The sequence below is a fragment of the Choloepus didactylus genome, chromosome 20 (genome assembly GCF_015220235.1).
Source record: "Choloepus didactylus isolate mChoDid1 chromosome 20, mChoDid1.pri, whole genome shotgun sequence".
Taxonomy (NCBI): Eukaryota; Metazoa; Chordata; class Mammalia; order Pilosa; family Megalonychidae; genus Choloepus; species Choloepus didactylus.
Genome location: NC_051326.1, coordinates 27,038,440 through 27,063,135, shown reverse-complemented (window position 1 = coordinate 27,063,135; position 24,696 = coordinate 27,038,440). Strand labels below are relative to the sequence as shown.

Below are 24,696 nucleotides of genomic sequence, written 5' to 3'. Positions count from 1 at the left end.
CCCCCTTTTGGTCAAGAAGATGTTCTCCGTCCCACGATGCCAGGTCTACATTCCTCCCCGGGAGTCATATTCCATGTTGCCAGGGAGATTCACTCCCCTGGGTGTCTGATCCCACGTAGGGGGGAGGGCAGTGATTTCACCTTTCAAGTTGGCTTAGCTAGAGAGACAGGCCACATCTGAGCAACAAAGAGGCATTCGGGAGGAGGCTCTTAGGCACAACCATAGGGAGGCCTAGCCTCTCCTTTGCAGCAACCGTCTTCCCAAGGGTAAAACCTGTGGTAGAGGGCCCAACCCATCAAACCACCAGTCCCCTATGTCTGTGGTCATGTTAGCAATCATGGAGGTGGGGTAGGCGAATACCCCTGCATTCTCCACAGGCTCCTCAAGGGAGCACTACATCTTTTTTTTCCCTTGTTTTTCTTTTTTTTTTTTTTTTTTAACTTTCCCTTCTTTTTTAAATCAACTGTATGAAAAAAAAGTTAAAAAGAAAACAAACATACAATAAAAGAACATTTCAAAGAGACCATAACAAGGGAGTAAGAAAAAGACAACTAACCTAAGATAACTACTTTACTTCCAACATGTTCCTACTTTACCCCAAGAAAGTTACCTAATATAGCAACATTTCTGTGAACTTGCTCCTACTATATCCATCAGAAATTAACAGACCATAGTCATTCCTGGGCATCCCCAGAACGTTAAATAGCTTATCTGTTCTTCTTGGATTGTTGTTCCCCCTTCTATAATTGCTCTCTATTGCTAGTTCCCCTACATTCTACATTATAAACCATTTGTTTTACATTTTTCAAAGTTCACATTAGTGGTAGCATAAAATATTTCTCTTTTTGTGCCTGGCTTATTTCGCTCAGCATTATGTCTTCAAGGTTCATCCATGTTGTCATATGTTTCACGAGATCGTTCCTTCTTACTGCCGCGTAGTATTCCATCGTGTGTATATACCACATTTTATTTATCCACTCATCTGTTGAAGGACATTTGGGTTGTTTCCATCTCTTGGCAATTGTGAATAATGCTGCTATGAACATTGGCGTGCAGATATCTGTTCGTGTCACTGCTTTCCGATCTTCCGGGTATATACCGAGAAGTGCAATCGCTGGATCGAATGGTAACTCTATATCTAGTTTTCTAAGGAACTGCCAGACTGACTTCCAGAGTGGCTGAACCATTACACAGTCCAACCAACAGTGAATAAGTGTTCCAATTTCTCCACATCCCCTCCAGCATTTGTAGTTTCCTGTTTGTTTAATGGCAGCCATTCTAACCGGTGTTAGATGGTATCTCATTGTGGTCTTAATTTGCATCTCTCTAATAGCTAGTGAAGCTGAACATTTTTTCATGTGTTTCTTAGCCATTTGTATTTCCTCTTCAGAGAACTGTCTTTTCATATCTTTTGCCCATTTTATAATTGGGCCGACTGTACTATTGTCATTGAGTTGTAGGATTTCTTTATATATGCAAGATATCAGTCTTTTGTCAGATACATGGTTTCCAAAAATTTTTTCCCATTGAGTTGGCTGCCTCTTTACCTTTTTGAGAAATTCCTTTGAGGTGCAGAAACTTCTAAGCTTGAGGAGTTCCCATTTATCTATTTCCTCTTTTGTTGCTTGTGCTTTGGGTGTAAAGTCTAGGAAGTGGCCGCCTAATACAAGGTCTTGAAGATGTTTTCCTACATTATCTTCTAGGAGTTTTATGGTACTTTCTTTTATATTGAGATCTTTGGTCCATTTTGAGTAAATTTTTGTGTAGGAGGTGAAGTAGGGGTCCTCTTTCATTCTTTTGGATATGGATATCCAACTCTCCCAGCCCCATTTGTTGAAAAGACCATTATGACTCAGTTCAGTGACTTTGGGGGCCTTATCAAAGATCAGTCGGCCATAGATCTGAGGGTCTATCTCTGAATTCTCAATTCGATTCCATTGATCTATATATCTATCTTTGTGCCAGTACCATGCTGTTTTGGCAACTGTGGCTTTATAATAAGCTTCAAAGTCAGGGAGTGTAAGTCCTCCCACTTCGTTTTTATTTTTTAGAGTGTCTTTAGCAATTCGTGGCATCTTCCCTTTCCAAATAAATTTGATAACTAGCTTTTCCAAGTCTGCAAAGTAGGTTGTTGGAATTTTGATTGGGATTGCATTGAATCTGTAGATGAGTTTGGGTAGAATTGACATCTTAATGAAATTTAGTCTTCCTATCCATGAACATGGAATATTTTTCCATCTTTTAAGGTCCCCTTCTATTTCTTTTAGTAGAGTTATGTAGTTTTCTTTGTATACGTCTTTTACATCTTTGGTTAAGTTTATTCCTAGGTACTTGATTTTTTTAGTTGCTATTGAAAATGGTATCTTTTTCTTGAGTGTCTCTTCAGTTTGTTCATTTCTAGCACATAGAAACATTACTGACTTATGTGCATTAACCTTGTATCCCGCTACTTTGCTAAATTTGTTTATTAGCTCTAGTACCTGTATCGTCGATTTCTCAGGGTTTTCTAGATATAAGATCATATCATCTGCAAACAATGACAGTTTTACTTCTTCTTTTCCAATTTGGATGCCTTTTATTTCTTTGTCTTGCCGGATTGCCCTGGCTAGCACTTCCAGCACAATGTTGAATAACAGTGGTGACAGCGGGCATCCTTGTCTTGTTCCTGATCTTAGAGGGAAGGCTTTCAGTCTCTCACCATTGAGTACTATGCTGGCTGTGGGTTTTTCATATATGCTCTTTATCATGTTGAGAAAGTTTCCTTCAATTCCTACCTTTTGAAGTGTTTTTATCAAAAAGGGATGTTGGATTTTGTCAAATGCTTTTTCAGCATCTATTGAGATGATCAAGTGATTTTTCCCTTTTGACTTGTTAATGTGTTGTAATACATTGATTGATTTTCTTATGTTGAACCATCATTGCATGCCTGGAATAAACCCCACTTGGTCATGGTGTATGATTTTTTTAATGTGTCTTTGGATTCAATTTGCAAGTATTTTGTTGAGGATTTTTGCATCTATATTCATTAGGGAGATTGGCCGGTAGTTTTCCTTTTTTGTAGCATCTTTGCCTGGTTTTGGTATTAGATTGATGTTAGCTTCATAAAATGAGTTAGGTAGTGTTCCATTTTCTTCAATGTTTTGAAAGAGTTTGAGTAAGATTGGTGTCAGTTCTTTCTGGAAAGTTTGGTAGAATTCCCCTGTGAAGCCATCTGGCCCTGGGCATTTATTTGTGGGAAGATTTTTGATGACTGATTGGATCTCTTTGCTTGTGATGGGTTGGTTGAGGTCTTCTATTTCTTCTCTGGTCAGTCTAGGTTCTTCATATGTTTCCAGGAAATTGTCCATTTCCTCTACATTATCCAGTTTGTTGCCATACAGTTGTTCATAGTATCCTCTTATAATTTTTTTAATTTCTTCAGGATCTGCAGTTATGTCACCTTTTTCATTCATTATTTTGTTTATATGGGTCTTCTCTCTTTTTGATTTTGTCAGTCTAGCTAGGGGCTTGTCAATCTTGTTGATCTTCTCAAAGAACCAACTTTTGGTGATATTTATCCTCTCTATTGTTTTTTTGTTCTCTATGTCATTTATTTCTGCTTTAATCCTTGTTATTTCTTTTCTTCTACTTGGTTTAGGATTGGTTTGCTGTTCATTTTCTAGCTTCTTCAGTTGATCCATTAGTTCTTTGATTTTGGCTCTTTCTTCCTTTTTAATATATGTGGTTAGTGCTATAAATTTCCCCCTCAGCACTGCTTTTGCTGCATCCCATAGGTTTTGGTATGTTGTGTTCTCATTTTCATTCGTCTCTATATATTTAGCAATTTCTCTTGCTATTTCTTCTTTAACCCACTGATTGTTTAGGGGTGTGTTGTTTAACCTCCAGGTATTTGTGAATTTTCTAAGTCTCTGATGGTTATTGACTTCTAATTGTATTCCATTGTGGTCAGAGAATGTGCTTTGAATAATTTCAATCTTTTTAAATTTATTGAGCCTTGTTTTATGTCCCAGCATATGATCTATTCTGGAGAAAGTTCCGTGAGCACTAGAAAAGTATGTGTATCCTGGTGATTTGGGATGTAATGTCCTGTATATGTCTGTTAAATCTAATTCATTTATCAGATTGTTTAGGTTTTCAATTTCCTTATTGGTCTTCTGTCTGGTTGATCTATCTATAGGAGAGAGTGATGTGTTGAAGTCTCCCACAATTATTGTGGAAACATCAATTGCTTCCTTTAGTTTTGCCAGTGTTTCTCTCATGTATTTTGTGGCACCTTGATTGGGTGCATAGACATTTACGATTGTTACTTCTTCTTGCTGAATTGCCCCTTTTATTAGTACGTAGTGGCCTTCTTTGTCTCTCAAAACATCCCTGCATTTGAAGTCTATTTTATCTGAGATTAATATTGCTACACCTGCTTTCTTTTGGCTGTAGCTTGCATGAAATATTTTTTTCCATCCTTTCACTTTCAGTTTCTTTGTGTCCCTGTGTCTAAGATGAGTCTCTTGTATGCAACATATTGATGGTTCATTTTTTTTGATCCATTCTGCAAATCTATATCTTTTAATTGGTGAGTTTAATCCATTTACATTCAACGTTATAACCGTGAAGGCATTTCTTGAATCACCCATCTTATCCTTTGGTTTATGTTTGTCATATTTTTCCCCTCTGTCTATTAATATCCTTTATTGTACCCATACCGAATCTCTTTAGTACTGAACCTTTCTCCAAGTCTCTCTGTCCTTTCTTTGTTTCTCTGTCTGTAGGGCTCCCTTGAGTATCTCCAGTAGGGCAGGTCTCTTGTTAGCAAATTCTCTCAGCATTTGTTTGTCTGTGAAAAATTTAAGCTCTCCCTCAAATCTGAAGGAGAGCTTTGCTGGATAAAGTATTCTTGGCTGGAAATTTTTCTCACTCAGAATTTTAAATATATCGTGCCACTGCCTTCTCGCCTCCATGGTGGCTGCTGAGTAGTCACTACTTAGTCTTATGCTGTTTCCCTTGTATGTGGTGAATTGCTTTTCTCTTGCTGCTTTCAGAACTTGCTCCTTCTCTTCCGTGTTTGACAGTGTGATCAGTATATGTCTCGGAGTGGGTTTATTTGGATTTATTCTATTTGGGGTTCGCTGAGCGTTTATGATTTGTGTATTTATGTTGTTTAGAAGATTTGGGAAGTTTTCCCCAACAATTTCTTTGAATACTCTTCCTAGACCTTTACCCTTTTCTTCCCCTTCTGGGACACCAATGAGTCTTATATTTGGACGTTTCATATTATCTATCATATCCCTGAGGTCCATTTCGATTTTTTCAATTTTTTTCCCCATTCTTTCTTTTATGCTTTCATTTTCCCTTCTGTCATCTTCGAGGTCACTGATTCGTTGTTCAACTTCCTCTAGTCTTGTACTATGAGTGTCCAGAATCTTTTTAATTTGGTCAGCAGTTTCTTTAATTTCCATAAGATCATCCATTTTTTTATTTAGTCTTGCAATGTCTTCTTTATGCTCTTCTAGGGTCTTCTTGATTTCCTTTGTCTCCCGTACTATGGTCTCATTGTTCATCTTTAGTTCTTTGAGTAGCTGCTCTAGGTGCTGTGTCTCTTCTGGTCTTTTGATTTGGGTGCTTGGGCTTGGGTTATCCATATCGTCTGGTTTTTTCATATGCTTTATAATTTTCTGTTGTTTTTGGCCTCGTGGCATTTGCTGAACTTGATAGGGTTCTTTTAGGATTTGTAGACCAATTGAAGTCCTTATCTCTAATTTATCAGATCTACAGCTTCGTGGAGTACACTTTCTCTAACTAACCAGCAGGTGGCGTCCACGAGCCACCTGTTCTCTACAAGCCAGTTCTCCCCTGCTTAGCCTTTTTGGTGAGTGGGGGAGTGAGTCTTGTGGGGTCCAATTGGTGTACCAAGCTTGCGTGTGTAGTTGGTGTTGCCTGCCCTGTATATGGGGCGTGTTTCTGGGCAGTCAGGGAGGGGGGGGGTGGCTCTAACAATCAAATCTCCCTGGTGATCCTAGAGTTTTAAAGCTGCTGCAATAGTCTAATCCTTCAGTTCAGTCCTGCCACAGTTTGTCTCTGCCACTGACCCACAAGTCCTTGGTATTGGCGTATGGCTCCTGAGACTTGCAAGTGGGCCCCTCTTCCAGGCCGTGCACCCCGGGTCCTCTGTTGAGGGATGACTGTGCTATGTCACAGGTGAGTGCCGTCCCCCCAGGGCAGTTCTGGGCTGCTGGGCTGTGTAGGGAGGCTCCCAGTCTGCTGAAATGATGGCTGAATGGGGCTGAATGAACTGCTCTACCTTCCCAACTCTGGGACAATCAGCTGAGGTTGCCGGGAAGGCTAATGTCCACGCCCAGTTTTGTGGTGTGTGCCTGTTATTTGAAGCACTTCCGTCACACTGGGTTGTCTGGGGCAGTTCTGGGCTATGGGGCTGGCGATGGGCAGGAGTGTTTCCTGTCCACCAGGATGATGGCTGTGAGCGGACACCCCCCTTTTCTTGGGAAGTTGTGGTGTTTAGTGAATTTTCTCAGCCACTGGATTACTGCGTTTTGTCTCAGAGCTCTTCTAGTTCTGCTCTTGACTTGACCTGCCCAGATAGCAAGTCTTTGAAGCTTTCTGTATTGGGCTTCTTAGAGTAATTGTTTTAGAAAAAGAAAAAAGGATTAAAAAAAAAAAAAAAAAAAGGGCCCTCCTCAGAGATCTAATGGGTTATTGAAATGCTAAGAGACAAAGCAACCAGGGCCATTAAGGAAAGGTCCACAGGACAGAGAGATCAGCTTTTCTTCGGGATTTGCATGAGCCTCAGGGCCTGAGCTCGGGCCTGAGGTCTGCCCTTCCCCTTTCTATGTTCACCAGAACTCCAAAAATCCTCCGCTTTTATTTTGGAGTTTTTCGTGTTTTTTTTTTTTCTATGCCTGTCTCCTCTCTGCTGGGCTGGCTGCTCTCAGATTCTCTGGTGTCTGGTCTCCGTCTATCTATGGTTGGAGTTTGGATCAGCAGAATGAGTTTCCGATAAGGGCTGCCACTGCAGTTCTCCCTTCTCCTTCCCGGAGCTGACAGCCCCTCCTCCCACGGGACTGAGCCTGGCAGGGAGGGGCGCGGGTCCTGGCGGCAAAAACTTACAGATTTCGCAGATCTCAGCAGTTCCACGTTTTCATGAGTGTTGTATGAAGTATGCCCAAAGTCAGATTGCTCTGTGGTTTCCAGTCCACGCAGTTCCTGGCTTTCTACCTACTTTCCTGGAGGAGTAACTAAAACATACAGCTCACCAGTCTGCCATCTTGCCCCGCCCTCCCCAACATCCCTTTTTGATAAAAACAATTCGAAAGGTAGGAAATGAAGGAAACTTCCTCAATAGGATCAAGAGCATATATTGAAAATCCACAGCCAGCACAGTACTTGATGGTGAGAGACTGAAAGCCTTCCCTGTAAGATCAGGAATGAGACAAGATGCCTGCTGTCACCACTATTATTCAATATTTTTCTAGAGTTCTAGCCAGAGCAATCCAGCAAGACAAAAAAATAAAAAGCATCCAAATCAGAAAGGAAGCAGTAAAACTGTCATTATTTGCAGTTGATAAGGTTTTATATTCGGAAAACCCTAAGAAATTGAGGACACAGCTATATGAGCTAATAAATTCAACAAAGTGGTGGTATACAAGATTAACGCACACAAGTTAGTAATGTTCCTATACACTAGAAATGACCTAACTGAAGAGACACTCAAAAAAAGATTCCTTTCTCAGTAGCAACTAAAAAAACCAAGTACCCAGAAATAAACTGAACCAAGGACGTAAAAGAACTCTACAGAGAAAATTACATAACTTTACTGAAAGAAATAAGGGGACCTAAAGAGATTGAAAGATATTCCATGTTCATGGATAGGAAGGCTAAACATCGCTAAGATGTCTATCCGACCCAAACTGATCTACAGATTCAATGCAATTACAACCAAAATTCTAACAAACTACTTTGAAGACTTGTAAAAGCTAGTTATGAAATTTATTTGGAAAGGACAGATGCCTCAAATTGCTAAAAAAATTCTAAAAATGAAAAACAAAGTGGGAGGACTTACACTTTCTGACTTTGAAGCTTACTATAAAGCCACAGTAGTCAAAACTGCATGGTACTGGCACAAAGATAGACATATTGATCAATGGAATTAAACTGAGAATTTGGAAATAGATCCCCAGGATCTATGGTCGACTGATTTTTGATAAGGCCCCCAAATCCACTGAACTGGGACAGAAGAGTCTCTTCAACAAATGGGGCTGAGAGAACTGGATATCCAGATCCAAAAGATAGAGAGAGGACACCTACCTCAACATCCTATACAAAAATTAACTCAAAGTGGATCAAAGACCTCAATATAAGAGTACCATAAAACTCCTAGAAGATAATAAAGGGAAACATCTTCAACACCTAGTTTTAGGAAGTTGCTTCTTAGACCTTACATCTAAAGCACAAGCAACAAGGCTATCCTGGAGGTTTCTCTTAAGCAAGCTCCAGCCAGACATCCCACAGTATGCCATGCCCTTGCCAAAAGTAGCCCCCAAATACCTGAGTCCCCACCTGAGATTCTATAAAAGATCCAATCACTAAGTTTTATTGTTCAGAAACTTAAATCCACCAGATTGTTCCTATACCATAAAAGCCCTAAAACCCAGAGGCAACAGCCTTTTTATTATCAACAATCAGATGCAACCTCCTTCCCCATACTGTCGAAACCCCCTTTCAATATGAACAAGTTAGGGTGCTCACTGCCTAGACACCCCTGAAGATAGAGAAAGAGATTAAGTGAGAGGAGGCATAGCAACAAACAAGATAAGACTGAAGAAAGGTCTATGAATACTGAAACTTTATATAATTATATTTATTTTTTGGATGCTGGGGTTTTGGAATGGCTGGAAGGAGGTAAACGACATAGTAGAACTGTAGCCTATAGCATCCTTTGGGATTTGCTCTATAGCTGCTCACTGAATTGTGCCCTGAAGGTCTTCACCTTTCTGAATATACCTTGTATTGCATAATAGAGAAGGGACTGAGGCTGTGGAACTGTAATCCATAACAATTTCTGAAATTACGTTGAGAGTTGATACATTTCTGTATGTATGTTATATTCTACAATAATGGAAATGGCTGCAGTTGTGAAACTGTTACCCATGATATTTGAAATTTGCTCTCTAACTACTCGTGAAATCGTACTTTGAAAATTATCACTCTTATGCATATATGTTAAAGTTCACAATTTAAAAAAAAAGTAAAAATAAAATAAAACTGCTTGTCACACCTTCAAAAAAAACACAGTATCAAATAATATGCATATTTCATGAAATAACTTTATGAAACTAGTATGCAAAAAGGCTTGCTGGAGTTGTAACACTAACCATGGTGTCTGTGCTTTGAAATTGCTTTAATAAGATGCTCTGGAAATTTGGATAGAGTCGATGCATTACACCAAATTTCACTAGGTTGTAAAACGTTTCTGATATATTTCAAATTGTTTGGAGGAATTTAAAAATAATTCTCAAAGAAGCATGTAAATTGTACATTTCTTTGAAAAGTCTATTCAGTTTGTTCTAACCGACATATTTCTAGACTTTATAGTGCTATAATAAGTAATTAAAATCAATAATGGGATACATGAAAAAGATTTATAACCAATAAAAACCCAATAAGCTATTTCCTAAAAAAAAAGAGTGAAGGTGGACCCTTATCTCACACCATATACAAAAATCAACTCAAAATGGCTCAAAGATCTGAATAAAAGAACCAGAACCATAAAGACCCTAGAAGAAAATACAGGGAAGCATCTTCAGGACCTGTGTTAGCCAACAGTTTCTTAGACTTTACACCTAAGCATAAGCAACAAAAGAAAATATCAATAACTGGGACCCCATCAAAATTTAAAACTTTGGGGCATTAAAGGACTTTACCATTAAAGTACAAAGACATTGGGAGAAAATATTTGGATATCACAATCCAATAAACTGGGTTTAATATGCAGAATATATAAAGAAATCCCAAAACTCAACAGCAAAAAGACAAAACCAACCAATTTAAAAATGGGCAAGAGACGTGAATAGACATTTCTCTAAAGGAGGTACAGAAACGGCCAAAAAGCACACAAAAAGATGTTCAACATCATTAGCCATTAGGAAAATGCAAACCAAAACTACAAGATTCCATATCCTAACCACTAGAACTGCTGCCATTAAAAAAATGGAACATTTAAACTGCTGGAGAAGATGTGGAGAAGTAGAAATACTCCTTCATTGTTGGGGGAATGTAAAATGGTACAGCCTCTGTGGAAGACAGTTTGGTGTTTCCTCAGAAAGCTAAGTTAAGAAATACCATATGACTCAACAATCCCACTTCTATGTATATATCCAAAAAACTGAAAGGAGGGTCTCAAATTAGATATCTGCACACCTATGTTCATAGCAGCATTATTCACAATTGTCAAAAGATGGAAGCAAACCAAGTGTCCATCAACCGATGAATGGATAAATATAATGTGAATAAACACAAAGGAATATTAGCCATAAAAAGGAATGAAATTCCGATACATGCAACAACATGGATGAATCCTGAAGACATTATGTGGAGTGAAATAAGCCAGACACAAAAGGACAGATATTGTATGCTCTCACTGACATGAAATCAATAGCATAAGCAAATTCATGGAGTCAGAATCAAGAATATAGATTGTGGGGGCTGGGGTGGGGATAGAGAATGGGGAGTTAATGCTTAAACTGTACAGTGTTTCTTTTGGGTTGAGCGTAACATTTCGGAAATGGATGGTGGTGATGATAGCACAACATTGTGAACGAAATTAGCAGCACTGAATTATATATTTGAATGTAGTTAAAAGGGAAATTTATAGGTTGCATATGTGTTGTTAGGATAAAAATTTATAAGAAACATAGGGCTAGACAACATAAACAGTAAACCCTACTGTAAACAATGGATTATAGCTAATAGTACAAATTACAAAAACGTTTCTTCGTGAATTGTAACAAATGTACCACATTCTAAGGCAAGGTGTTAATAATAGGGTGGTATATGGGAACTCTGTATTTTATGCATGATTTTTCTGTAAACCTACAACTTCTCTAAGAAAAAAAATTAAATATACAAATACTTAAAAAAAAAACAAACCACAGTCTGAATTAACTGAGGAAACTGGGTTACCTTGGCCTGAAGGTCTTCCACTGGCCCATATGGCCATTTGAAGCACACATTTTAGGAAACATAAACTTTCTTCCTATGAAATTATCACTGGAAGACCTAGGTCAATTGGCCTCCATCTTAGTATTGATCCCCTGCTTTCCCAGCAGAAGATAACTCAGTATTGTATATATCTAATGACTTATGCAAAAGGTTATCTCCAACAAGTAAGGGGACTCATTTCCAGGTCCGAATCTTCCTCAAGACTCCTCACACCCTAACTTCTAGAAGTTAGGTATACTGGAATTGACATCAATGCAAAACAGCTTTTGTACCACACTGGAAGGGACCTTACCAGGTCACTCTTAACTTCTGAAAACGCAGTCAAACTAGATAGGATTGAACCTTGGGTTCTCATCTCACAACTTAAAAAGCCTCCCCCTTCCAATGACTGTGACCATACTGAGCACCTACAATTAAAATTTACTAGGATGTGTAAGGCTGCAACCCAGTGGTCTTGACTCTTGGAGACAATTGTATAACTGTGTAGCTTACGGGGGTGACAGTGTGACTGTGAAAGCTTTGTAGATCACATTCCCTTTGTCCAGTGTATGGATGGATGAATGGAAAAATAGAGACAAAAACTAGGTGAAGAATAGGGTGGGATGAGCAGGGTGATTTGGGTGTTTGTTTGTTTTTTAATTTTATTTTTTATTCTTATTTTTGTTCTTTGTCGTGTAGGAAAAACGTTCGAGAGATGGAATGGGGTGAAAGGTGCACAGCTATGTGGTGGTGCTATGGACAGTTGATTGTGCACCACAGATGATTGTATGGTACGTGAATGTATCTTAATAAAACTGAATTTAAAATAAAAATTAAAAAAAAAAGTCCATGTGAACGATTTTGAAGCATAAATTAGATTTGTGTTCTTTTCTTTTGTGAGTTCCAAAATGTTAACACTGTTAATTGTACTCTTAATGTATTCTGCACAATACCATTTAAACTTTAGCTATTTAACCCCATTTTCCTGCCACTTTAGTCATTAAGCATCTGCCATATTTGTCCCTCTTCGTAACCTAAAATAAAGGATGAAAACTGAATAATAAAATCAAATTCTTAACTCTAAAAAAAAAAAAATTACTAGGATGAGAAGTAGACAGTATCATTAGGTAGAAAGCTTTCGCTCAAGATCATGGAACAAAATCCCATGAACTCCAATGTTCCTGTCATATTCCTTATCATATTTTTCCTTACAATTATTGCATTTTGATAGTTTCCACACCTCTTTCACTCACCTTTTCCTCCTTATTTGGAAAATGCTATCACCAAAGATGTTTAAACTGTTCTCATACGCCTCTTCCTTCCTCCTTGCCATGGCCTGGAAAGACTATGCTATCATTTGCTTTCCCCAGGCCATTGCAAAAGGGGGGAAATCTAGCTGACTGCTGGATCTGCCAGTATAACCCCGATCTGTCCACAATGTAGGAATGTCATCCTGCCAATGACCAATTTTTTTAGGGATTCCAAATGCCAGTGTCTTACAATCAACCTAGCAAAACGAACCCATACTTACAGGGTCAGGCTATTACAGCCTTTGTTATCCATTCCTTGCTTTAACCCCACAAACACTGTAAACAGATCAGGCCTATGCCCTGGTAGTCAAATTTTTTATGTTGACATATGACTGGCCCAGAGATTACTCTATAGCAACTGTCCTCATATCATCAATCAAAGAGACATGATGGGACAGCTCCCTCTATGTATAATGCTCCTTTCAAAAGTGACATTTTGGCCCCTTTTAGATATTGTATGCTGTCTCCATTCCATAAGCAACACATGGTTAGAAATACTCAACTCACACATTCCCCAAATAGATACTCAAATCCTCACCAGTGTTCCATGCACACTTTTGAGTTATATTTTCATTTGTTAAAGAGTCTGAGACTGTGACTACACTCTTCACATGCCTGTGCATTGCAGTGTATAGATGGTTGGTATATGTCAGGACACTGTGAAGTGGGCCTCTTAGTAGTACCCTTTGAAATTTATAACAAATCCAAAGCATCACATTTGATTTACACTCAATTTACACACACACACACACACACACACCCAGCCAAACACAAGTTGCCCAGGGTGTCACTGATGCCGAATAGGCCTCTTTCCTTGGAATCTTATTTGATTAGGAGTTAACATCAAAGAAAATATGATCAGAACAATAGGAGAAATTGCTGAATCCATTGCAAAAGCTACTGCTGCATAACACAAATCTTTAAATTCTCTAGCTTGAATTGTTTTAGATAATAGCATTGTGCTTGACCACTTGCTTGCTGAGCAAGGAGGAATTTGTGCCATTATCAATATCACTTGCTGTACTGGATAAACGCTGGGGAAGTTGAAACACAGTTACATGAAATAGTCTTACAAGCCACATGACTCAAGCAAGTTAAGTCCTTCCCTTGAAATTATTTTTTGATCTCTCTAATATCCATTGGTTTGGATCCTGGGCCCTTGGCTCAGAAGCATACTCCAAACATTGGGCATTTCTTTTTTTTACTACTCATTGTAATCACAGTACCCTCCCGGGCATGCTATAATATGCACGCTCTAGTTTTAAATGGTTGTACCTGGCCATCTCACCAAACAATGTCTGTCCCCAATCGCACAGAACAGAAGCGCAGAGAACAAAAATAACCAACCCTGTCAGAGTTAATCACCTAAGAGAGGAGTCTAGAGCTACAAGATGGTAAGCGAGAATGGCACTCATGGATTAAATATTTATCTTAGCCCTCAGCCTGGCAAGAGCCAGATTAAAAGGGAGGAATCGATAAATAAAATCTAGTAGGCCCAACACTGAGGCACCCATGCTAAGCCCCATATAAGCAAAACCAAAAACCTAAGTAAATTTCCATTTTCTGTAAATGCCCAGCCCACCCAGAAAACCAAATTTAAATATAGCTGATCAGTTACTGCCAGCTAACTTCCTCATTTCTAAGCAACCACCTGCACAAACCATATTAGAAAATGCAGTCTGCATTAACAACAGAAATTCTCTCCCAATGCACTTGGTTATTCTGCCTATAAAAATCCATTGCCCTTTGTTCAGAGGAACTTCTCTCTACCTCGTGGTGACTGGAGTTTCCCCAATTCACAAATTGATTCAATGAAATTCTCTGGGATCTAACTAAAATTTACTCAAGTTTTTATTTTAAAATATCCTTTAAAAAATAAGAAGAGATGCATACAGAGTTATGAATAAGATGGTATTTCATGCAGCCATTAAAAATTATATACATCTATATTTATGATATTAACATACATTATACATGGCTAAACAAAAACTCAGAGTGTGCATATATTAAACTAAGTCTACTTATCCAGAGATTTAAATAAAATTCCTCCTCAGTGAAAGTAAGAAACCATCTCAGTAGGAGTCAGGGAAAAGGGCCCATCCATTGAGTATTCTTGGTCTGTTCTACAATTAAAAACCCAAACACGACAGCTAACCGGTATTTATCACCAGTTATATTGAGATTTTCAGAAAACTGTCAGTGTCTTAAAAGCAGATGCCACTATTCACTTACATGACATCCAGCACAGAATCATTTCGTATGACCTTATGGGAGACATCAGCTAGCAGAAACAGGCCTCCATCTGTCCTCCGGATGCTAGCTGCATAGCCTGGCCAGATCTGCAATCTTAAGAGAGAGATGGTCTTCATTCTAGGTTCTGAAAGAAAAGATACTTCCATGCCCCCATTTGAAACAATACTTTGAGCAGATACTGCTCTTCCCTAGTAACACTGAGAAAGCACCAAGAAATAAATTAACATCATTGCAAATTTACTTAAAATCTAAACTAAGGAGGGCATTTAACTGATAAATTGTATTCAGTGTCATATTATCCTGCTGAGATTTTTGTTCTAAATACAACGGCCACAATGAAGATTTTCTTACCTGAACATTCAAAAATGAGGAAGGGAAAAAAATCACCAACCTGTGCTGTTGTAGTACCATAGCACTTGTAGGGTCATAGAAGTTTCTCCCCACAAGCTTCATATCTAAAAGTTTCATTACCCTGAAATAAAAATTGAGAAGGGGTTTTCTAATACAAGAATAAAAAAAATAAAGATGCACTGCTCTCAGCTAAGTTTTACTTTGGACGCCTAAAGGATCAGAAATGTTGGTGTTCCCTGAACAACGCGAGTTTTATGCTGAGAACCAATCTTACTAAAAGTAAAACAAAAATTACCGACCGCAGCCTTTTCCTACTTATAAGCTAATCAAAAATCTAATTTATCTTCCAGATTCAGTTTATATTACTTTCACCAATAACTAAAAAGAATGCAAGAGACCCAATTCCTAAGTTTGTGACTATCAGTCTGGCAAAGGGAATTATGTTTATTCCTGACAGTTCTAAGTAGAAATTAGGTTCTGTGTTTCATTCAAAAAGCAGTGGTTTGAGAAAAACAGTTTTATGAGAATGTTTAAGAGAATCAAAAGAAGCTTAAAAATTATGAGTTATTTATAATCCAAAAATTCAAGGGACTGGAAATAATTCTTCCAGTCGATTTTTGCACACTGCCACCCCAAGTAGAGCCCCTCCACCCAACACCACCACCATTAAATATGCACTACAAACCTCTGCTTTTAAGTTCCTGAATGAATCCAAAGGAACCCCATTTCACTATCCACCTATCTCCAACCCTACTTCCTAGACCCAAATCTGGCCTATCACTCGCAAAATAATTTGAGTAAGTTAGTCTCAGTATCATCCATCTATTTATTAAATGCTTTCAAGCCCATCTATACACTGTAGTGTAGTATCATCCAAACCTCCTAAAGAGTATTATTACAAATACAAGACTGAGATTAAAGGGAAAGGATTCTATGAAAATAAAACTTCAGCTTTCTTCTCACCGACGGAAAACAACATTGTAGAAGGGAATGCACAGGTCAGAACAGGGCTCCAGGATCTTTGTTAACTGAATCTTAATGCTGATCTCAGCACCATCAGTTTTCCTTTGACTTTTTAACTCAAGAGCCTAAAAATTAAATACAAACAAGTAAAAAGAAATGACAAAACTACCAACCCCTAAAATAATCCAGCTGTGTTCTAGAGAATACTAAACTACTTTAAATGATTTTTTTTTCCCCACTTTGCTACCTACAGTGGGAAAAATCACTGATAACTAGGATTTAAGAAAGTACTTGGCAGTAGAAACCAAAAAAAAAAAAAAAAGAGAGAGAGAAAAGAAAAGAAAAAAGCTAGCAATCATTTTGAATTTGAATTTTTAAAATATTCTTTATCACTGAAGTCAAAGGCTTCCAACCACTCCTCTTAGGTAAGAAAGTATTTCCTGAGTTCCTGAAGAACTCAATGTAAAAGTTTCCAGCTATGTTACTCAGAAATCTGCCTTCTCTCTAAGAATAGGAAAATACAACTCAAATATTCAGGGAGTCTATGATTTCCCACCACTTAGGCTTCACCAAAGTTTCAAAGCACATTTAGGTTTCATCCATACGTATATTTCCTATTTGGTCTCACTTGTTGAAGCTTAATAGGCAGATAGAGAATGTATCCATCAAAAGCAGTGACGTTTCCGGTGACAGCTTGATGGTCCTTCAACATTCCAAACCTCATGCTTTTGCACTCTACATTGGGGCTAGAAAATAATACAGAAGATTTTACTTCACAATTTGAAACAGCAATCTTTACTACAGCGGTGTACTACATGTTAGAAAAGCAGTAACTGCTGCCCCATCTAGTGGTCAATTAAAAAAATTCAAATATCTCTGACTTAGGAAAAAAACAACTTTGACTCAAGGATACCCACTCACTGCAGAAATATTAGAAAATAAAGGTAAACAAAAAATAAAAGGAAAACCAGCCATAATTCCACCACCCAAGCAAACTATTTTAACATATCTGGTTATAGCCTTCCAGACTTCAGAGAAAAGGCTTGCAAACTTTTCTGTGAAGGGCCAGATAATAAATTTAGGCTTTGTGGAACATCCAGTATCTGTTCCAACTATCCAAATCTGCCATCAAAGTGCAAAAGCAGCCACAGAAAATACATAAACAGATAAGCGTTCAATAAAACTCTGCTATGTTCAATAAAACTTTATTACAAAAACAGGTGGGCCAGGTATGGCCTGCGAGCCAACTGTAGTTCGCTAACTCCTCTTCAGAGAGCACAGATACACAATTTTTTTTTAATATTAAAAAAAAATGATATGTTTGGTGAAAATGCTGTGCATGCAAATAAAATTTTTTAAACAGAAAATTGAAATCTATAATAATAAAATTAAAAAAAATAAGACTACTTTTTTCACTCAAGGCAGTTTCAACTTGTTATCAATTCATTGTTACAAATCTCACAGGTCTGAAAAACTCTAGTAGCTACTTTATACAATGACTGTCCCATTAGATGACAGTAAAGGCAAAACTTAGCTTCATGACTGAAAGTTTAACTAAGCCCAAGGCTAAAAAGGATCAAGCATGTTCTACATGAAGAAAGATAAGAAAATCAAGTAGTAATTTAACACGGTTGTTCCCAAAACTAAACTCTCACATGCTAACATCACATTTCAAAATGCTTTTTCAAAACAATTTATATATGCACATAGAGCTATACCCTATTATTTAAGTTTGCCTTCCTAGACCTCCTTTATGTACTATGAGGAAGTTAAAGGATGACCAGTCCACTCTAATACATACTCTAAATATTCCCCAAATGACCTAGCATCATCTTCACAGTACAGCTTCAAGGGTCAAGATCTACACTCTCGAAACTTATAAATCCATGTCTTCTCCACCTCCTGCTCAATGCAAAGAGATCCGTGAGAACTCTTGCACACCCTTCTATTTCATTCATTCTTGTCAATATTTTCAGGAAAAAAAAACATTCTTCCCTCTCTTTAATGTTTATCTGCTTCTCTGACATTGCAGCACAGGCCCACTGACACTATCCTTCCCTCTTAGGGGTTCAACTTCAGCATCTTTTCTGGCTCCTTTCATTCACCTGTCACATGTACTCAACTTTGCTTTCTTACCTCTTAAAAACCATCAAAATTAACCTGCAACCCTCTTTAATTATCATTCCATTTCTGGTTCCTCTTAAACTTTTTTTAATGAGTGGACTGTGTTCTACTTTGCTCTTTTAATCCATCTCATTCTCCAAAACTCTAACAAAGCTACCAAAAGATCACCACAACACCCTTGAAAGCAAATACAATAGCATCTTTCTTGTAGCCAAAGACAACCACCTCCTCCTAATTCAAATGAGCCCTTCCTTTGGTTTTCATAATCTGTTTTCAGGTTTTTTTTTCTCGTAACTGTTCCTTTCCTTTCTCTTTTCATTCCACTCCTTCCTCTTGAATTACCAATTAGTTGCTGCCCTTCAAAATTTCAGTCTTCCATCCTCTCATTTGTTGACAGATATTTCAAAACACTTACCCATTTTCATAATTCCAGCTAATATCATCTACATAATGAATCCTAACACCTTGGAAGAGGATACAAACTAATGAATTCTTAATTTTAAAAAGTATGATAAACCCTCAAGTTATTCATATAAAATTAAAGTTGTTTTCTCTGATTTTCTCATCCTGAAATTTAACCCTATACTCTCTCTGGGGGAGATATCAAATGTTGGTATGCCTCATATAGAGGAGGATCCAGGTTTTGTGGGGTGTAGATCTGATATAATATAGGGGTCCTCTTTAAGAAAAGGAATACAAAATTACAAATGCAAAATTAATTAAAGGGTCTTAGAAATGGCCTATGCAAGGAAAAGGTCCTGAAAGTAGGCTTCATTAACTTCACAGTAAATCTACCTCTAGCCTTAGGCATAACACCTGTACCTATTGAGTTACAACCTGAATTAGTAATATAAATTAAAAAAAAAAAGTTAAACTCATTGCAAGGATGTGAGTACATGTATTATACTTGGAGGGAGAGGGGCTGGGAGGAGGCTATCAGCAATTATGCAGAACAATATTCAGTTATCCCAGGGGAACTATTTTATTATTGCCCTCTAAGCAGCAAGCAATACAGAGAAAAAAAAAAGCTGCGAATACCTGAAAGTCACATGATATTGATAAACTGCTTCATTATGACATTGTATTTTGATGAGGTTCAGTCCCAAAGATTGAGGTGTTCCTTTTGAACCCTGCTTCACCAAACTGGAAAATAAAAACAGAAAACAAAAGCACTCTTACATAGCAAAAACAAAACTAATTTTTAAAAATTCCATGCCCACCACAAAAAAAATAAAAATAAAAAAGGTTGGGGAAAATAATAACTTTGCTTACAGATACACAAACCAAGAATCAAGACATACAAAAGCAAGCCTTGAAGGCTAGAAGATAAATTCTTAGCAAAGTCTAATTAGAGAAACAAGGTCACCCTATTTTTCCTATCACTAGAATAAACTAAGCCAGCTAACTAAGAACACAAGAATTAGTTCTATCAAGAAAGATGAATTGACACAATATTTTTCCTAAATAATTTCCAAATCTTCAACATGACAAAGAATTGTCTACACCTGAACTGGGAAGCAAATGAAAAGTCATGAGTCCAGTCTCTGGAACATACTATGTACACTGTTAAACCATTTCACTTCATGAAAAATTGTCCCTCCTCTTTTTCAAACTCCCCCACTGGCAAAAACAAAAACAAAAAAAATAAAAGATCCCTGCAGTACCTATTGCCCAAGGAGGACTTTAAACAAAATAGAAACAGTGTTTACAGTACTACATACCAGCCAAAACACAGAGGTTAATTAGAGGACTTCCTTTTACAAGAATTAATAACCACAGAAGCTGCTGTTCCTGACTCACTTTTCCTTGTGTTCTACAGTCAAAACGGGAGAACGGTCTGGAGAGTGTCCTGAGGCCTGGGGCAGAGGTGGTGGTTGTGACAGCTGTGGAGAATCCTGAGAAGGCAGGCTGAATGTACTGGGAGGTTTGCATATTCCTCTGCCTATGCCACCAGCAGCTCTTCCCAATGGCAATAAAGGAACATTCAGATTCCCTCTTCCAAGCATTCTGAAATGTTGCAAACAGAAGCAAATCAGTACTCCCTCAATAATGCTTCCATCCATGCTCCATCTAAATCATTCCCTGAAGTCACCAAAAGAAGCCTAAGCCCAGCCTTGGAATTCTCTCAAAATCCAATGTGTCACTTCACATCCGGACCCCAGGAGTAAGTGTTTTCAGCCATTCATACTCCGTTCGTCGGTCCTTGGTTGTTAGATTTTGTGTGCTATCGGACCAAAAGGGTGATGGCCTCGCTACAATGAAGCTTGTGAGATTTTTGATGAAACTGAGTCATGAAACCCTAACAACTGAATTGAAGAATGGAACACAGTTCCATGGAACCATCACAGGTGTGGACATCAGCATGAACATACATCTTAAAGCTGTGAAAATGACCCTGAAGAACAGAGAACCTCTACACCTGGAAACACTGAGTATTCGAGGAAATAATATTCGATATTTTATTCTGCCAGACAGCTTGCCTCTGGATACACTACTTGTGGATGTTGAACCTAAGGTGAAATCCAAGAAGAGGGAAGCTGTTGCAGGAAGAGGAAGAAGCCAAGGTAGAGGAAGAGGGGGTCCTAGGCGGTAATGATTCAAGATTAGTGTTTCAAAGTGATGTGATATGGGCTATTTTTTTGTACAGCTTTTGTTTGTTTATGTCAGTTTTTAATAAACCTAAATATGTGACCACATTGTCTGCTGACCATCAAATTTTTGGTAGTTTCATACACACACACACACACACACACACACACACACACACACACACACACACACACACACGATACTAACACAGTAAGAGCCATTAATAACTATTAGGCAGTCTCAGGAAAATTAACATTCTTAGGTGATTATGCTTTAATTTTTTAAACTAAAATTTTATTTTATGATGAATTTATATAGAATATACACCTTTTACTTCACATGCACTGAAGATCCATTTATTATTTTCTACTCTGTGGAACCTACCTATAAGTGAAATAAGTTCTTTTTGGTATTTTAGAAACTAAAGTCCTTTGGATCAGAGTCTACAACTGATTCTCCTTCCCTGAGTTTTACTTCATGGAAACTTGGGTACTTGGTAAAAAAATAAATGATAGTCATATTCTAAATCGGAAGTCAGTGATTTTGTTGTCATTGTTAATATTTTTTGTTTGTTTCATAACAGGTTTTCAATAGAATAGTTTTAAGTTGTCCTGAGTTGAAACTGCAGATAATACATAGTTGCTCATCAGTTGCAACCAGTGTTAAGACCTCATGTTAATTTGAAATGTACCTGTTAGTGGCTTTATCAAATACTTTTACAAGGAATCTTTTAAGAACAAAATGAAAGAGGCCTACTTTATTTTATAACAAAACTGGATTCTTTTCAATCACTAATAAAAAATTCAAAAAATCTTTTTTAAATGAATAAGCTTGACAAAAACTGTATACACAGGCTTACTACTGTTTTTATCAAGCTTACTACTGTTTCTGTACTAAGAAAGCAAGCTAAACTTTGAGGATGTGGGGGAACTAAATCTTTATTTTCATTTAATTATGCATTGTTGGCTTTTTTGTTTTTAATGAGAAGAAAATTTACCGCAAGGATTGTTACCTTAAAATACAATTACTTAATTTGAGAGATGGCAAATTATTATCTGGGAGATATGTATTTATTTTAAAGTATCTTGCTTATCTCCTGAAGATAATTCCACAGCTGACATGTTTTTTCTGTTCATAAGTCACTGAAACTGTCCCATGGTGCTTAGCTGTTTTACTACAAGTTATCTAACAGTGGTTAGAAAATTTTATCACAAGTCCTATGATCCAAAAAAAGGGGGTGGTGGTGGTATATGAAAGCCATGATAATTAAGGCAACTTTACATGAATATTTTTTAGTGGTAAGTATATTAAACTTGAGCCCACGTGACATAACAAGCCATAATCAATATGTAATTTTCCTCCATACCCTCTGTAAATTAAGACATTGAGGGAGTAAATTCATTCTTTCCCACCCTCTGATCTCTTCCTGGTGCTCCTATTGGTTGACACCCAACATAAACCAGAAGGCAAGGTGGAGAGCAGATTTGAAGGGAGCAGACAAAAAAGACCCCACACAGCTAGTGAATAAACATAATTGTTTCCTGCATGATAAGCAAATATAAAAACCTAATTGCAAATTGTGGTGAACACTCTGCAGACAAAAGAGTACTTCATATTTCTTGTCCATTTTAAAAGCAGTATGTAGTGACAGCTCACTTTGATGTTCAACTATTACACAACATTAAGCATTTTAACTTTTTATTTTGAGGGTTTTAATGTGCAAGATATCGGCACTGTGAATCCAATCTAACAAATGGTTTAACTGTAAGAATAAAAAAAAAAATCCGATGTGTCCACATGACCCACTCACCAAATATTAGTAATACTGACTCTCACAACCATCTTCCATAGGAGAATTGAGGTGAAAGTTTGACTCGCCCAGATTAAAGAGCCTTCTATGATCAGGTCAACTTCTCAAGACAGCAAATGAAATTGTGAACTGCCCAGTGGAAAATTCTACTTTTTTACCCTTTCCAATGACTGACTAATTAGCAGCTGGTGACTATTCTTGCAAAACATGCATTCTTTAATATAAAAATATGCACTACTTGTTTCCAACCCTTCTTATAATTTCTCTTTGGATTTATAGAGATATTCCATCTGAATTTGATGGTTATCTGAGAAAGCAACTTTACTCACCTATTCAAACCCATGGAGGTCTCTGCCATTTTGCTATCCCCAGCTGCCAACACTGAAGGATCTGGAAAAGTGGGACAAGGTTCTTCTTTGTCCTTGAGCACCATATTATTCGACAAGCCTCGACCTAAAATGCCTCTACCTGAATGAAAGATCCAAACTACAGCTATAACCGAGGTGAACATATTTTAGAGCAAAGTTTTTTTTAATTTCTGAAGATAAATCGAATGAATTTAAGAGCAAAGCAATCATAATACTATCATAATTGCTCAAGTTAATCTTCCACATACCTAAAGGAGGCATTTCTCCTTTCAGAGGGGTCCGGGACACTGTTTCAAGGCCCAGTCCTCGGAACATGGAGACCAAACCCACAGATTCCTGTAGAAAGTCAGAGAATAAATTTATTTTAAGATACAGATTAAAACCTCAGAAACAATTACAGCTTTCTTAAAGTCCTGGTAAATAATAAAAACCATACAAGAATAAAGGAAAAAAACATTTTATAAATTTTATAAAAATACTTATAACCTTCTCATATGAGGTTTTAATCATAAACAGTTACAGTTAAAAGTTCATGATCTCTTGACTTCCAGGAGTGTATATCTCCCCAGCAACATGGGACATGATTCCCAGGGATGAGCCTGGACCCAGCTTTGTGGGATTGAGAAAACCTTCCTGACCAAAAGGAGGAAGAGAAATTAAACAAAATAAAGTTTCAGTGGCTGAGAGGTCACTCTGGAGGTTATTCTTATGCATTATATAAATATTCCTTTTTAGTTTTTAATGTACTAGCTAGAAGGAAATACCTGAAACTGTTGAACTGCAATTCAGTATCCTTGATTCTTAAAGATAATCACTTAACTATATAGCTTATATGGTGTGACTGTGTGATTGTGCAAACCTTGTGGCTCACACTCCCTTTATCCAGTATATGGACAAATGACTAGAAAAAAAGGGGAGAGAGTAAATGAATAATGGGGGAAAAAAAGGAGTATGAGATGTGCTGGGTGTTCTTTTTACTTTTATTTTTATTCTTATTCTTATTTTTTGGAGTAATTAAAATGTTCAAAACATTGATTGTGGTGATGAATACACAACTATGTGATGATACTGTGAACAATTGATTGTACAGTTTGGATGACTGTCTGCTATGTGAATATCTCTCAAAAAATTGCATAAAAAAAAAAAAGTCCATGATCTGATGGACAGTATAATAGAGTATAATGGAGCACAATTAACTTTTCTATTTTTCTAGTTGATTTCTTATGCCCCCAAGATAAGAGGGAACAAATGAACTGGCTGAACAGATTTGCAACAAAGCTGGATCATTTAAAATTACCAGAAGTTTATTTCTTGTGTTGTTGTTAACAAACTCCAAAAAAACATGCTACTGTTTTCCTGTAGCAGTTTTGAAATTTTATTGCTGTTATACTGGTTAGAGCTGCTGCACAAATAATACAAGAGCCTCATATAGACACGAGCAATGCAACTGAATAAAAATACAAGATCACTGTCACAAATTTTTCTTCCTACAACATTACATTTGACAAAGTCAACTCTACCTAAAATTATCATAACTGAATTATTATATTCTTCTCATATTTTCTAAATCTTTATTCTTTGAGATTTAGCCATTGTTGGTAAACACTATTCTTAAAATTACTATATATTTAGAAGATTAGGATTGCATACACAAAAAGGGTACAGACATCAGCAATTATCATTGAAGATCCTCTTTTTCTTTTAAGATTTGGGCAAAGAA

At 37.3% G+C, this 24,696-nt stretch overlaps 1 protein-coding gene across 6 annotated transcripts in view; it reads right to left on the bottom strand.

The window, feature by feature from the left end:
• The window catches only part of PIWIL2 (piwi like RNA-mediated gene silencing 2), a 186,434-nt gene that overhangs the window by 145,639 nt on the left and 16,099 nt on the right, over positions 1–24,696 (bottom strand). For all 6 annotated transcript variants that reach the window (XM_037813457.1, XM_037813455.1, XM_037813456.1 and 3 more), the window contains 8 exons: positions 23,225–23,312; positions 22,938–23,076; positions 20,010–20,216; positions 19,248–19,352; positions 16,714–16,831; positions 16,086–16,210; positions 15,163–15,243; positions 14,751–14,864 (listed from right to left, as the gene is read on the bottom strand). In XM_037813457.1, the coding sequence (XP_037669385.1) occupies positions 14,751–14,864; positions 15,163–15,243; positions 16,086–16,210; positions 16,714–16,831; positions 19,248–19,352; positions 20,010–20,216; positions 22,938–23,076; positions 23,225–23,312 (977 nt within the window). The remainder of the gene's footprint in view (positions 1–14,750; positions 14,865–15,162; positions 15,244–16,085; positions 16,211–16,713; positions 16,832–19,247; positions 19,353–20,009; positions 20,217–22,937; positions 23,077–23,224; positions 23,313–24,696) is intronic.